Here is a 16,896-nt window from a genome sequence, read left to right as displayed (position 1 = left end):
GTGTGGTTTTAGGCAGCAGCCCAACGCCCACCTCCCCAGCCTCTGCCCCACCGGCGGGCTTCATAACTCTCTTTAGCTCACTCTCTCGCCTCAGACTGCTGGGAACAATGGAGTCTTTTGAGAGGGGCAGATGGAGAGGCTATGGGCTGTGGCTGTGAAGCTGCTCGCCAGCAGCTGCCTCTCTCTCCTTCAGCAAGGGGGAATTCTGTACATCGCTACAGGGAGGAGTCACTTCCTGGGTGGGCCCAGCGTTGATCATGTGCGTTTACACACACTCTCTTAGAAATACTCTAAAAAGACCAAAATCGCCAACTCTGTGTCCACTGTGCAGATGAACACATGTTAAACCTATCACAACATGTTCCAGCAAAATGTCCCAGCAGATGCAGTTATTAAGACGCACCATAAAAGTGTGTGATTCACTGAGAGTCTCAGTCAGACTCATGGTTCCAGCAGTACACTCACACAGGTCTGTCTCATATTTAATTATCAGCCTCAAAACCGCCTGTATGCGGTGTGCAGGCATAAATATGAGCTGAGTGAGTGGAAGCTCTGCGTTCACGTGTTCGTGTGATCCACTGTGTGTGCGTCTGGGTTGTGCACGCTGTGTGTTGTGTCTGTAAAAACAATGTGCTCTATGAGCCGATGGGTGCACACATGAACTAAATCCCAGTAATGGGGTCGGCTTTTAGAGCTCAGTCACTACACAAAATTTCCCTCATCTGGAGCAGACTGAAACACGAGGAAGGAAGAAACTGCTCAGCTCCAGCAGACAGACAGATGAGGAAATATCTTCCCCTCTAAATAAAACCAGGCCAGTGTATTTTGATTTAACAGAGGAATATTTGTATGTATTTTTCTCATTGCAGCGACAACCAGAAATACCAGGTTACTTATAGCCGACTGTGAGCTGCCTGTTATGCTCCGCACAGAAGAAACAGGTGGTCTGAACTGGTCATCATTTTAATTGGTAGGAAAACTGTTGGTGCCCACTCAGCAAATTATAATCCTGACAGTGTAAAGAAAGCACAGATTGTATAACAATAGAGGAATGAGTGTTTTTTTCCTCCCAAATACATGTCTTAAAATAAACACCAGGCATCAGGCGGATTCTCTTACATTTATTTTTGGCAGGTGAGCTCTTTCTGTCCTGCAAGATGTTTTGTGTTGTGCTCACTCTCATCGATTCAAAAAAATACTTAAAATCAACAAATTGTAAAGGAAAAAGCTGAAATTGATGAAAAAGATCACAAATTACAGACACACAAAACCACCTCACCCCATTCAGAAAGAAATCTATGAAGAAAGAAACAAATAAATAAAACAGTTAAAATCTTTTTTCCTTTTTTTTTAAGTTCCATAAGATGGTTGTGGTAACTTTCATGCTTCTCACAAAATACATGATCTCCATATCAATTTTTGATTCTAATTATTACTTGCAGTATTTGAAATTGCAGTGAAACGTTGTGCACTGTGCTGTGGCAAAAAGTGGCACACCGGTTCCACTTTTCCTTACTGTTCAGTTGCTAAACACCGATAATTTACCCAAATAAAAGCACAACCCAACTTGTTCTTTTACCAGTTTTAGTTATTCTGAGCATCAATTAATGCCTTTTGAGCAAACATTTGGACACATCAAGCATGCACGCAACTGCATCTGTTCAACCTGTGACACAGAATGTTTTAAACATTTTCCCCAGACTGAGCAAATCAAGGGCAAAAGCAAAACAACCGACTGTCGATACAAACAGAAATAGAAATCATGTTTCCAGTATTCAGCATGTTTGGTTAATGAAAATAGCGCAGATGCCAATCATCCCACTGGAATATTATGTAATACCAGTGGTATACCCACACATCGGGTGGGCAGCACTCATGCAGGCTGGCACGTTCACACCTTTAGGCAGTTTAGAGTCGCCAGTTCAACAGCTGTGCATGTCAGTGATTGTGGGAAACAGCCGGAGCACGTGGAGGATACACATACGCAGAGAGAACACGCTAACTCCACAGGGAAAGGTCTCAGCAGGGCAGGACCTTGTTGCTCATATCATGTCACTGTGTCAGAGACAGTTTGAGGACATCGAATGCTCTCAATTCAGTGCCATCATAAAACCGCATGATGTTGATGTGTTGTTTACATCAACAGGAAGTGATTTGATAGTTTGACTGTTATTACAGATATGAGAGAATATGAGTGAGTATTTCTATATTATGATATACATGTATGGCAGACAAGACACTAGTGTAAACAAGCAGTGGTTTTCTCCATGTGTGCCACTTGCTTGTGTCTGCCCTCTGCAGTATTCATCTCATGGAGGTGACATGAATGCCATCCATCAGTGACTGGAGCTCTGTGGCCACACGTAGGTCTGATTGCGTGCGAGGAGCGCCACATGTCAAGCCTGTAGAGCGCAGGGGTTTGTGATGTCATGAGATAAATGTCAGCAGATAGGCCTGTGGGATTTGAGTGCTGCAGACAGCTGGATGGAGAGGGTGGGGCAGGGTGGGTGGGGGGGCACAGGAGGGAGATACAGTTGGGTGACAGGCATAGGGAGTGTGTTTGAGGGTGTGGTGAGATACAGTGTGGATGATGCAAGGAAGAGTTGAATTTGCTTGTGTGTGATTGTGAGGCAGCAGAGTCGAAGACAGTGAAAGGGGAGAAGGACTGTCGTGTGTGTGGTATTTAAGTGTGTGTGTGTGTGTGTGTACGGTATCTTTGCACATGGTGCGCTACTTTATGAGGGTCAGGGTGCATCTCTTAATGTGCGTGTGCAGAAATGAGAAGGGGTAGTGATTCTGGAGGGCACATGTGTGTTTATTGGACTTTGGGGGATTATTAGCATGGGTGTGGTCAGGTGTGTGTGTGTGTGTGTACTGTCAGTACAAAAATATACAGTACAGAGGGCCACAGTTATGTGCACTTATGAAAAGCATCATGTGTTTTTGCAAAGAACAGTTTGTATTTGTGTTCCGACGTGCTCACATTTACATGTTCTTCCCTGCACATGTGGTATCCCACAACATGTAACAATAGAATATTCTTTCCTGCCAGTGACATATGTTTACTGAGCTTAGGCAAGGCTTTGTCTGTGCGGTGTGGCACACATTTTCTATAAGGGACTCTTATTGTTTCACACCAAAGCCCTGTTTACTAATCTGCCGGATACACAGATGAGTTGTGGACCACCTCTCTCCCTCTTTGTCTCTCTTGTGTTATATGTTCCTGTGGATGGTGAATGTTTCTTTGTGCACAGTCACTGGCACAAACCAGAGCCCACTGCCACAGGATACGCCATCACGCACATAATCTGGGCCACATTTTGTTTCATTTTTCTCTCACAGTCACTCAGCTTCCTGTTTGCTTTTAGAGTTGTCCTCAAGAATATCAATAACCTTTAGAGCTTCTGGTACGTTTGCATGAAAAGATTTTCCCACATGTATATATTTTTGTTTTTCATTTGAATTCCTTGCATTTTTATTGTGCTTTCAGTTGCAGAAACATAAGGGGCCACAAGAACCACACATCCAACTTAGATCCAAGGTACAACACTGCATACGGTGCACACATACATATATACATATAGCCTCACAAATACACACAATACAGTAACATAGTAGATATGCATGAGAGCAGACAGTGGTGCATCAAATAATCACCGGGAGCGAAAAGGGAAAAACAAACAAACAAACAAATCATTTGAAAAGGTGGGAGAGTACATTTTAAGAAGTGCTTTAATACCAGACATTCCACGATTATCCCAAATGTGTCAGTTACCATTGCAAAGATATCTACGTGTATGCAACCATGATGTAACAGAGAGCAGCTTCTGATAAAGCCATGTACAGTATGTACTGTACTGAAATGCTCTCAGGTCTGGCAAAACTCGTTCCTGCTGTATGACAGACTTTGATTTCTTCGCCATGTGTGTGACGTGACTTCCAGGCGGTCAGCACCTGCTTATACAATGATTTGACGTATGCGTCTGACCAGCAGACCCAGTCGAGAGCTGCTCATCGTAATTCCACAGCTGCAATTGCCATTATCTGTGAAAGACATGCTGGGGCCTTGGGCATGTCCAGAGTGACGAGCCATAAATATACATGATCGTGGTCAACTTGCCACCAAATTAACTGCATGTGAGAATCATACACTGTCCTCAATTGTTCCTCAAGAGTTCTTCGCACAGCACTGTGCCAACAACTGTACAGCAAGTACAAGTACAAGTTTGGACAATTGAATTTAAAATACAGAGAGAAAACCATGAGTAGACAGAAGCCTGTTGTTTGTGATCTTTCATTATGGCTTGCAAAAGTCTGGCATGTAGTTTGATAGCAAAACACCACTCAGCCAACATACCATGCATGTACCATGAGAACACCACCCCTGTCTCACGATGTCACAGATGTACGTGCGGGTTCTGGTAAACGCCCACAGATCCTCTCGAAGAATGTCTTTTATGTTGGTATGATTCTGGAGGTGGAAATCTGACATGAGAAACCAGGGGGTAGCTTTCTATCAGTGTCAGTAAGGGTGAGCTTGATATGAGCTAGTGCCTTGTGATTCAATTGACAATTGTTGGGGAAAACAGAGAAGCGGTCAGGGGGAGAGAGCGCACACTGGACCACATCGTAAATCTTCATCTTGTCAGGCCGGCTTTCTGTTTTTTCAACAGCTGTGAAACAGACATGACAATGGGAATTCGGGATATTGATGTATAGCCAGCTGTAATATCAGAATTAAAATTGCCAATGAGCCAGCACATATTTTTACACAATGAAATGAAATCAGGTGACAAGTCTGTGCATGTAGATAGATTTAAGGAAACCTGTACTGTCTTGTAATTAAGCTTTTTTGCTGACAAGTTTACATTAATCTGTTCTGCTTCTCTTTTTATGTATAAAAAACCAATCTCAATACGACTACTATATATGTATTACAACTGAGGGTAGGAAAACCATGAATGTACTAAGTTAGAAACTTTGTACTTTTAAAATGTTCATGCCATGGAGACGTCACAGAAATGCTCTGACGGTACTACAAACGTCCTGACATTTTCTTTATTATATTGCGCCCTCTAGAGGCCAAATCAATACACTACAAGGACAGAGTTAATGAGATGATATTACGGCTGTTTGTACGAAGTTCAGGCATTTAAATTGACATAATATGTCAATTTAAATGCTGTATGTTTGTAAAACATGTAAATGTTTTTTGCGTATTTGTCAAGACTCTTTTCTGTTTTTTAGAATTTAAAGTTCTAGGTAACCAAAAGTAAAGATTCCAAACTAAAGGTGTCATCATAGGTAAAGGTATCTGGCCACAAGTTTAGTTTCAATATGGAGTTGACAATTACAATATTCATTAAGCCTAAAGCAAGCTGGAGACGGAATGAATGCTTAAAGTCTCTCTGTAATATGTTAGTCTACAGCAAAACATCTGTGGATGTTGATGAAACGTTGTATACAGGCTGTCAATAATGCGCTAACGTTCTCGTAATTTGGTGACAGCTGCCTTTTGCTGTGATGTTTTTTTTTTCTCAGCGCTTTAACAAACCTGTTGCTGATTGGTCCAGATTTGACGTCCACGTTCTCTGACCAATCAGAACGCCAGAACCTTGTTGGTACACCAGGGAAGAAAACACAACTGTCTACAACCTGCATAAGAGGAATGTTTGAAACGGTTCAGCGGCGGTTTGCGTGGCCGCTGACACATGTACGTCCGGTAACTGTAACGTGCAGTTTTCAGTAACAGTCAGTGTCCGTAACAGCCCTGTCGAACGTATTATCGGTGACGATAGCCACTGCTTGCGAGCTAGCATCGCAGCTAGCAGTAACGTTACATTGTTAATGCTTTAATGGCGATACCAGCTGATTTCTTTCACTTGGTAAGTGAAGCCTTGTCTCGGGACTTGCACGGGTAGAGGGTTTAATTTGCAAGCGGCTTCCTTGCATGTGTAGTACAGCGGCAGGGCTATTTCAGAGAAACCTGCTGACCTTTCAGTGGACGAGCTAGCAGCCTCTGTAGCAAAACAGTGAAGTGACGACGTGTTGTATGACCAGCTAGCAATGGTGCAAGGACGGGGGAGCGTCATCAAACCAGGTGAAGCAGATGCGTGGAAACGCGCCCTCAAAGCTAATCCGAGTTGTAATGATAATATAAAATACCGAAGTGTTGTTGTTTTGACTATATCATGTGTGTCATAAGTGTCAAATAAGCCTGTTGCAGTGCAGATTGATGGAAATAGAAGTTGAATATAACGAGACTGGCTCAAATAATTCAGCATGTAGGCCCTCGGATGGTGCTGGAACACCTTTCGGTTCTGCTCATATGATATCGTGACTGATTCAGCTTTGTTTGTGCAAGACTAACCCACCTTAGGATTGCATTAAGATAGGTGAAAGATAAGACTTCTAAACATGAGCTGTAAGGTATTTGTTTACATTTCCTCTCGTGTCTACAAGTGCCTGAAACCTGCAAGTGATCGAACAATTTATGCGGGATAAATGGAAAACAACATTTACGTATAACGAGCAAATAGTATGAGAAATGGCAATTTTTAGGTAACGTTTAAATAAGACAGATGTCGATGCTGTGAGTGCTCATGCAGTCGTGAGGAGCAGGTGGAAGTGCACGACAAATTTGGCACACATGCTCAGCCTGCCATTTTGTCCCACCAAGCAGTGGATGAATGTCAAAATGCTCCAAACTGGATCAATTTTGCACGTCTTCCATACTAGCTGAAAGGTAGCAATCAAAAACTTATAATGATTGAGGTGCGTGTGGCAGTATCCAGGTGGGAATGTGTGTCATCAGTGTAGCAGGTGGTGAGAGGCAGCCAGACAGGGTAAACAAGGTGGCTGCTAATTATGGGGACAGACTTGATGTATTTTGGGACTGCACTCACTGCAGGCAACTGGCAAATAAAAGGGAAACACTTACTATCGAGTGTGACAAAGTGTGGGTCCATTAGCGCATGATGTGTTTGTCGGTTCAGGTTTTAATTTGATTTCACTTTATCAGAACATTGTCTTGCATCCCAAGACGTGCACTGTTTCCATAATATTGCATCAGACATTATGAATAAGTGGCTCATGTAACCTTGATACGCTTGAGGGACATTAGCATAAGTTAACAAGACGTGTCACTAGTCTTATTCAGCAGCCAAATGAAGGAAGAGATTAAGTACACGGTGCTCAACTATTCCCACGCCACAGCTGTTCACTATGATCAGTCTGTGCTTCTTATGATTCAGCAGTTTGAGCTGAAGTGTCGTGCCATCTGATGGACCTCTTTTTTTGTCTTTTTTTTCAGTTTTCTTTCTTCTAGGAGAGAGAAAAGCCTGTGTGTTCATCTGTCCAACAAAACATGCCTTGCACTCTGCACTGACCATTAAAATGGTAAGATGGTGTGTTCATGATTCTACACATTATTATACTTAAGCTTTTTTGTCTTTAAATACTTAGGAAATGGAGAGTCTGTGTGGTGTTGTTGAATTTATGTCCGTCATAACATGTTAAAGACGAGGCTGAAGGCTAAAGAAATGCTGAGGGCTGATGCAATATGGAAAGAATGAGAATGTGTTACTACATATATATGTATATTTCTATGTATATATGTATGTGTGTGTTTATGTATTTACACTACAAATTTACACTAAGGACTATTACTGCTATTACAACCAGTAATAAACTGTATGCCACATCTTTAATGAATGAATGGCAGCTCAAAGTACTTTATGTACTCATTTCTCATAAAACAGACAAAAAGCAGTTGAACACTTGTAACATGTTTATTTGCTTTATAGTGTAAAATGTGAATGATTCGACTGCACAGGTGTTTATGATGGATGTTTAAATTCATTTGATGCCATCCTTGCTTGGCACTTCAGCTGTATTACGCACCAGCTGACCACATAAATGACTTCAATCTCATCTTTATGTTTGCAATAGGTGTGACAATAGTCAAAAGTCCTTTGTGACATACTTTGATCAGAGAACTGGATACAACCTCCACAGAAGATGGATGACTCTCCTGACTTATACATCTCTGAAATTGGAGACAATGAGGAGGGAGAGGATGATGACATTTATCAAGAGGAAGCTGACATGGCCCCAGACATGATTAAATCACTGTACCCAGATCTACATAAACATCCCAGTCAAGATCCTGAGAGAGATTGGAACTCTTTTCCCTGCCAGCACTGTGAGAGACATTTTACCAGCAAACAAGGCCTGGAACGACACATGCATATCCACACTTTGGCGAACACTGAGGCACACACATACAAAAACAACAAGAGCAACATGTCTTTTGGTTCAAATCTGGGTCAGCTGCAGCATGAGAAGATGAAGCCTCTTGATTCAGAAAATTCAGTCATGCAGCTTCACGCTCCATCCCCCACTACCTCTAATACTTCCATTTTGTCAGCTGGAGACCACACTGCTCAGCCAGACAAACAGGGAGTGTCAGACGGCCATCATGCTTGCAAGTACTGTGAAAAGATATTCAATACACATACCAACAAGCGACGGCATGAGCGCAGAATCCACGAGCAACACCTGCAGCTCACACGTGTCGAAAAAACGCAGCTGCCCCAACAGGAGCATCCTCAGAAGATATTCAATGAAGCATCTCAGCAGAAAACAGAGCTCAGTGACAGTGCAGCACCTGCAGCTCTTCCGGAGAATGAAGGGGAACACACGGAACAATACATGCTAGATGTCTCTAGCAATATTTCAGAGAACCTCAGCTTTTACATTGATGGGAAGATAGTGTCAACAAGTACAGTCAGTAGCTGTGAAGCAACTGAGGTGCATTCTGGCTCTTTAGTTAGACTGGATTCCCTGATTATAGACCCTGCCCACATCAGCCAGGTTTTAAATACAGATTCAGTCACAGGCAAAGAGATACCTGGTCAACCAGTGGCCAAGAGAAGAACTGCAACACCACCTCTTTTACCGCAGATTAAAACTGAACTGGAGTCTGAAGTGGTTGTGTCCTCATCCTCTTCATCACTTGTATCTTCTTTAATAGAGAATCTGCTTCCCCAGAATACAGAGTCTACCATTGTGCAGAAGGAAAGGACAGTGTTTCTGTCACCTAAGCTGAAGCAGCTCCTGGAGAAGCAGGATGGCCTTAAACCTACACTTGCCCTCATCACAGATGGTCAGAAGCCTTGTTCACCTGTCTCTCTCTCTGTCCTGCCTGCTGGAACAGGGAGGTTTAAAAGAAGGACTGGATCTCCACCAAGCCCTCCACAACAAAACCCAACATCTTATGAGGAAGCACCAACGTTAGATACGGCGGATTGTGATGCTGTAAGTGCAGGACAGATGGAAAGCCAACATGGTTCCTCACCTGTGCACCAAGCAGCCACTGAAAAGGACGACACCGCTCCATCTGTAGAGGATCCAGCAGTGAAACCTGTCCTGACAGAGAGCTGGCCCCCCCTGACTGGCGGTAATTCCTGCAACCAGCAACCACTGGATCTCTCTAATACAGTGAAAAGAAATGAAGATGTAGCTTTAGCTAACGCCGTGCTGGATTTGAGTTTGCAAAAAAAGATCCTTGGTGAATCTGACCTGACAGTACATGAAGTTTCACAGGCAGTTTTGAAAGAAGGAAAATTAAATACATGCATGGTAGAGCAGACCTTAATGAATATTGGAGAGCAAAATGTAAGCCTGGGGAATCCTGAGACCCCTTTAGTCACAGATTTCACCATAGTCACAGGTACTGACATAATGACCCCAGTTGAGCCTGTTGCAGAAGGACTTGTTTATGGTCTTGCTCTTCCCTCTAACTCTCTGACTCCATCACCTGCCTCCCTTACCCCTGTTGCCTTGCAGCCTGCTTCACCGTGCACTATAGCTTTTGCTTCCCCAGCCTCACACACCATGCTCCCTACTGCTTCTTCATTAATCACAGTTTTGGCACCACCTCCTATTTCCAACCCTTCAAGCCAACCAATCCAGGTATTAGCCCCAAACATTTCTCCTGAGCCCTTAGTAATCTGCACAGAAAATGCATTAAATTCTTCAGAGTGTGATTTAACTACCACGTTTGCTGCCACAAATTCTGCAAACCTTGTCACTCTCTCCCAATCCCTTGACCCAAGTCTAAATCTGCCTGGCCATGTGTTTCTCACTGATCCAATAGCTCTGAATCCACCTATGGTTGAGTCCACTCCTGTGTCGGAAGTGCCATTCACACCCACTGTAACTTTAAATGATTCCCTCATCAACTCTTACAACATTACCAGCAACACAGTTTTGATAGAGTGCACAATAGCTCTTGAAGCCCCGGGGAGTGTAGTCCCTACTGCCATCACCTTACAAGAAAACACTGCTGACCCTCCAGCACCTTCACAGATGTTTGTTAACCACATAGAACAGCAACAGATTGTATCAGTGCCCAACCCTCAAACTGTGGACCCCACTGTTCTTGTGTCCTCCATCGCAGAATCAGTAACTCTGTCCACCACCACCTCAGTGATATCTGATTGTCCTGCTGTAGGTGAAGCCAGTCCTGACCTGGAGCCTGTTGATGATGCAGAGCCACCAACCATGAAAGAAGAGGAAGCTGCTGACAGCACCGTTTCCACACCTGATAGCCCACTGAAAACCTCTCCTTCATCCGTGAAAGCTGAAGACGACGAGTCCTCAAATAGCACACCAACTGATGCACAACCACAGACGTTCACCAAGAATTTCATCTGCAACGTGTGTGATAAGCTTTTCCATTCAATGAAAGAACTAGGCGATCACGTCGTTGACCATGCCGATGAGTGGCCCTACAAATGTGAGTTCTGCGTGCTGCTCTTTGGCAAACCCTCCGCTTTGCTTGACCACAGATCAAGCCTCCACGGTGTCGGCAAGACTTACGTTTGCAGTGCATGCACAAAAGAATTTGTCTACCTTTGTAATCTGAAACAGCACCAGGAAGAATTACATCCTGGCCTGCAGTGTACATACACAGAAGAAGAAAAGGGGAAACTAAGACCTCAGAACTACAACAACTCAACAAAAGTCAGCACAGAGGCTTTGGTCAATGCTCCAGAGGAACCCAAGAAACTGGTGACCAAGGAAGAAGGTGAAGTAGATGTGGCTGCTGAAGAATTGTTTACAACAATAAAAATCATGGCCTCAGATGGAGGCAAAATCAAAGGGCCTGATGTTCGTCTTGGCATTAACCAACATTATCCCAGCTTTAAGCCCCCTCCATTTCCTTACCATAACAGATCACCTGCTGGCTCAGTGGCTTCAGCCACAAACTTCACCACCCACAACATCCCACAGACCTTTAGTACGGCTATTCGGTGCACCAAGTGTGGAAAAAGCTTTGATAACATGCCAGAGCTACACAAGCATATCCTGGCATGTGCAAATGCCAGTGATAAAAGGCGATACACCCCCAAAAAGAATCCCATCCCGCTACGCCACTTTGCAAAAACTCACAAAGGAGTTTTGTCCACCACAAACTCTACTAATGGACTAAATGCTTCAAACAAACCCAGCCAGTCAAACCGGTCCAAACCCAACCAAGAATCACCAGTAAAAATGAAGTTCAAGGTACTCAACAAAAGAAAGAAAAAGTTGGTCCAAAGGGTCATGCCACAGAGGAGCAAGTCGGTCCCTTCATCACATAAAATGTCACCTGCACAGGTGGGAGAGCAGCAGGAGTTGTTTGCCTGCCCACACTGTAGCAGGGAGTTCACAATGCGTCGCAGCAGAACCAAACACATGGCGGTCTGCCCCAAGAAGCCGAAGGAGGTGAAGAAGAGGAAAGAAGGAGGAATCTCTGTGACAAAGGAAAATGATGGACACCTGCATCGAGGCGTTGAAGAGAAACAAGCCTCACCTCAGCATAAAACGAGACTCCGGACTTCTGGCCCTGCGAAGAGGCCTGCCAACCTACCTGTGCAAACAGTTTTTTCAAACAAAAGAAGTAAAATAATTATCAAAGAGAGCATGCAGCCAAAGCAAGAGGTCCCCACTCTGAATGAACTTCCCATTGTACGCACTTTCAACCCCTCCATGCGTCAGTATAGCAGAGTGCAGCATAGCGTCAAAGGGATCCCCATTAAAATCACCCTGGTGAAACCACAACAGGCCGCGCCACATAAGGATGAGCTGCCTCCCACCCAGAGCCGAGAGGAAGCAAGCGGAGCTGTTAGCAGCAGCTCTGAGCAGAACCCCACAGCTTGAGGTCTACGCAGCGGGGGGGGATCGTCAGGTAGTTAAAGCACATTTAAGGTTTTTTGCCAAATGATGACAATAATCAAGAAACGTCATTGCAAACATAACACAATAACTCCTCATTTGTTCAAGATATATATTATAAGCAAGTAGTACAGGTTAAACAATGCATTGATCAAGCCTCTTAACATACAGTGTGAATCTGCAGTTTACATTTTACACAGACAGCCAAGATCTCAGCACTTCTGTGTGCATACAGAATGAATGTTTTGTGTAAAGATAAACAAAACGACTTGAATGATCAGCATGAATGTAGCAACAAAATTATAAGCAACCTCATGTCAATATCTTTCTCAATATGTGTTTTGTTTTCAGGACCCTGCTGTGTGGAACACACTTGTGTCATAGTGATACTAAAGGGAGATAACTGCTAATCACACTGTAAACCCCATGTGCTCATAGATTGCATCACACTGTACAACGAATGACTGAACTGAGGATGGATATAACAGACGACTGAGGATGCTGCAGTGAGTGAACATGTTTAACTGAGTATTTGAACGCGTTTGTAGTAGCTTGAAGTTTTGTAAATTTCTCCTTCATTTCAACAGCTTGGATTTGCACTTTGAAGTTAATCTGACTGCTACATGTCACAAATTGGAAAGGAAGTGGGAGGAATTGAGCTGGGAGGCTGCTCTCATTTCATACTTGCTGGGTTATTTAGAGAGGATGGCAGGTGGCAATCATTTTCAGCATGCATTTGCACTTTTCCTTATCTGTTGTCTGTGGCCTTTTGGTTTAAACTCTTACTGCATGCTGTGAGCTCGTACGACAGCTACATTAATTTTGGATGGATTCTGTTGATGCAATTAGGCCTTAAACGCTGAATGGGGTGTTGCTCTGTTGGTCTGATTGACAATAACCAGTGCACATGGGGGACGCATCAAGATGGCTTCGCAAACGCAAGACAGAGAAAACTAACACGCTCTATAGTATAGTGTACCTTACAAATTATCAAGGATATCAGCACTGTTGATTACTCTTAGGGAAATCAGTACTCAATTATTGCTATGAATGTAATATTGGTAGATGTGTTGCTACAGCCTTTACAAATTCAAACTGTATACAATCTGGTTGGTCTAGTTGCTATTAGGTTTTGAGAATAACGCTCTTTATGTGCCATCAAATGTATATAATATGACTAAATGTGGCATAAAGGTGATTGAGAATAAACACAGTTTGGTGTTTCCCACACATGGAATTAATTTTGTTGGCCCACCCTAATAGATAATTTGTTTATCTCTTCAAAAGTGTGTGTGGAGCTGCAGTTGAAAGTGCAGAGTGCTTAAAAAGAACGCATTGATGTGCTATCGCATTTTTAAAAAGGGCTTCCTGCTGCAATCTAATTTGGAGATTACAGGCCACCACACATACATTTTCAACTTTGGGAAACACTGCAGTTTGATGTATTTGCACTGCAATCCCAAACATGCGTACTGTGTCCAGTGATGCTGTACAGCTAGAACGCATCATTGCCACTTCTACAATAAAAGAAGTTCAGTTCTAAAGAGCGTTAACAGAGCCAGCTGCAGTGCTTGGCCTCATTTCTTCTGAAATCCTGAAATATTTACAGTAATCCAGTTTTCTTGTAGGCTTTTATTTTGCACCTGTTTAACAAAATGCTTGTCAGAAATATGATTTTGTGTGTGTGTGTTTTTCCCCCATTCAACGACTAGAAATCTTCATATGAGTAGTACAGCCTGTTTAGGTCTCTGTCATCTGTAGCATACAAGCACTTCACCGTTCCTTATACTCTGTATAACAGCTGTCAACAGTTTATTGTGTGAAGTGTGTATAATGAAATCCAACATGTATAAGTCACACAGCAGAAATGTAAGCTCATGGGGTAATATTTGCTGAGTTGTGACTCATGGTCTGTTTAAATTTTTTATATAATACCAGTTTGACGATCCAGTGCTATACAGGGTAAATATTTCATTATGATTGAAATGAGTCATTTTAATTTGAGCAAACTAAATTTGACAATGTATCTGAGAGAGAGTAATGGTACTTCTACTTTTCATTTTTGCTTTTTCAACCCTTGCTGGTAATATTTCCCTCATCGAGACAGACTGCAGTGAGTAGGATGTACAGGGCGGTTTGAGTGACTGTTATTTAACTGTGAAAAGTGCTTGTAGCATTTCGAAGTGTAAATTGAGCGATGTATATTTATTAATAATTTAAAATCATGTTATCAATCTCTGAACAGTTCTTCTGTATGATTTGCACTAAAGGTTTTTCAAGCGAGTATTCAAAATAAATGGAGAATGTTAAGGTTACATGTGAAGTTTGTGTGAAACCTTCTTTAATAAACAAATCAAATTAGTCACATTACTGCTGGTAAATTCTTGATGTAGAAGTCGGGGGGCTTTCAGAATCTCAAACAGAATTTGCCTTTTGACTGTTGACTTGCATGTCATCCACTGCAGCATGTTCCCTACCAGAAAGTGATAAAATGTCCAGGTGGTGGCGCACTTTCCTCACTTAAACCAACGGATTGGATAGAGAGTGGATTTTGTAATACCACTGCATCTCCTCTGCACTCCCACATTCTGTTTGAAAAAAACATTTCCAGTGACGTGTTTTTATGCTACTCTCAAAGCGTTCTCTCAGGGGCAAGTATTTCACCATTTACAGCTTAGATGTCAAAAAGCCTCCATGCAGAGGTGTCCAGAGCCACTGGCCTGTGACCTGTTTGCTAAGAAAGTCAGCGGATGATTTTGTGGAGCAGCTCGTCCCATTTTATCCTGCATATTTAATATCTACAACAAATGGTGCACATCATTTTTCTCAAACGACAGGAACAAACAGACAATCCGAAAGTCAGAAGATGTAATAAGCTGCAAGTTTAGTTGCAACCTCAACTCTGAGTTGACATTAATGGACGTCCAGTTTGTGCCTCTCGTGTAACATTAACCACTTATTTGTAATGACACTCTGGGGCTTAATTAAGACATCTACGGAAAGTGATGAGTGTGTATCACAAATATACAGCAATACTAGAGATGGCAAAACATATGCACACAAACTGTATGCATTATGTATGCTCTCGCTGAAAGAAAATGATTCAGTACATTTCAGGGAGCTCAAGTCTCCATTGCACCAGTCAGTACAGATCCCCAGTAAAGAGCAACAGCAGGGGCGTCTGTGTGAATTAAGAGGTCAAACCAAGAACCCTCGCTCTGTGAGGCAACACTGTGCCTCTCTGCACACGCACTATTTTGTGGAGACAAGTCTAATTAGCTGCTCTAAGGTCTGGCTTCAGTCTTTACACTTTCAGCTCCTCATGAGTGCCTGTGTTTGCAGCCTTACCACAGTTCAACAAGCAACTAAACTGCAAGTTCATTCACTGCACTGAGTCCTGATTAATATGACAAACTGGCCTATCATGGAAAATAATATAGAAATCCATGTAAGCGTGTAGAGCTTTGAGGGTGTGGGCATCTATGACCTTAATCCTGGTCCTCCAGTGTCAGTGAACAGATGAGTTATCCATCTCTACCACTCTGATTGTAACTTTAAGGAAATTGATATTTACCTTTTAAAATGAGAAACGTCACACTTCCTGTCGCCCTCCACCTCCTCTCTCTGAAAGACAAATGGAGGACGAGGGTAGTTATAGGTGAAGAGATTTATATTTATCACAACATGAATTGTGATAATTGAATTTATACTTACCTTCTCCATATCGAGGTTCAAGCCACATGAGAGGATTCACACTTCCTGTTGTCCCCTCTCATCTCTTCACAGCCTTTCTCTGCCTCCCTGGAAGAGTTTTTCCCGTCTCTTCCTTTTTCTTCTTTTCTCTTTGTTTCTTCTATCCTCATCTGTTCTTTTGTTTCACTTCTGCTTATCCCTAACAAGTCATCTCCTCCTTGTTGTGTCTCCTCTCTGCCTTGTTTCTTCTCGTCCTTTCTCTTTTTTCTCTTGTCTTCTCTTCATGTGTCTCCTTTTCTTGCTTATTTGCCATTTTCCACTTTTAATCATACCCCCTCTCTTCTTTGATCAGTCTTCCCTGTCTTGTCTCTTGACTTGTTTTTTTCCTCATCTCTTCCTTTCTCTTCTCTTCAAGTCTTTCCTCCATTCTTTTCATCTTTTCTCTTCCCCCCTGTAATGAAACTCCTTCTATTACTTGTGCAATAACCATTTCCCAGTGTGGACCCCTGCACAGAGGTCCTTGTCACTGCAGACTTGTCTTGTCTGAGGGTGGCCATTTGCCCAGTGTGCGCTCGGGGACAGGTATTGTGAAACTCTAACGTGCAATTAAATTCTAATCATTTCCATCCTTTTAACTACTTTCAGTTGAAAGCAATTCAAACAAATTCAATTCAAATAGTTCAAATAAAAAAATTAAGCTCAAATAAATTCACCTCAGTTTAGTTGAATTCAGTGACGGAAAACTGAATTCAATTTCAAGTCGCAGAACAAAAGCCTGGAGGCTTACCTTCAGGTTCTGTGGCTCTCTTGCGCCACCTGCTGCCAATCCGTTTTCTCCTCCTCAACTAAAGCCTCAAGTTGTTCACCCTCTTTGCCTCGAGGCTCTCTGGGTGCCTCAGGTGCTTTAGGGTGGGACGCTTTCATTGGGTGCCTGAGGTTGGTTAGCAGCTCTCTTAGGGCGTTCTTGGTGGGATCATCTGA

The 16,896-nt window shown here is 42.8% G+C and overlaps 1 protein-coding gene across 6 annotated transcripts; it reads left to right on the top strand.

The window, feature by feature from the left end:
• The first annotated feature begins 5,601 nt into the window (after positions 1-5,601).
• Positions 5,602-14,537, top strand: prdm2a (PR domain containing 2, with ZNF domain a). Of its 6 annotated transcripts, none has more exons than XM_076740684.1 (5): positions 5,607-5,713; positions 7,313-7,398; positions 7,951-9,460; positions 10,517-12,235; positions 12,574-14,537. In XM_076740684.1, exons 3-4 carry the CDS (start codon positions 8,020-8,022, stop codon positions 12,205-12,207), a joined length of 3,132 nt encoding a protein of 1,043 aa, XP_076596799.1. In that variant the 5' UTR covers positions 5,607-5,713; positions 7,313-7,398; positions 7,951-8,019; the 3' UTR covers positions 12,208-12,235; positions 12,574-14,537. The 6 variants fall into 6 exon arrangements, with proteins under 6 accessions (XP_076596797.1, XP_076596799.1, XP_076596800.1 ...); XM_076740685.1 differs by having other exon boundaries at positions 5,610-6,100; XM_076740683.1 differs by lacking the exon at positions 5,607-5,713 and adding an exon at positions 5,747-5,885.
• Positions 14,538-16,896: the final 2,359 nt, after the last annotated feature.

Source organism: Chaetodon auriga, chromosome 10 (genome assembly GCF_051107435.1).
Source record: "Chaetodon auriga isolate fChaAug3 chromosome 10, fChaAug3.hap1, whole genome shotgun sequence".
NCBI lineage: Eukaryota > Metazoa > Chordata > Actinopteri > Chaetodontiformes > Chaetodontidae > Chaetodon > Chaetodon auriga.
This window is presented reverse-complemented; position numbering and strand designations above follow the sequence as displayed.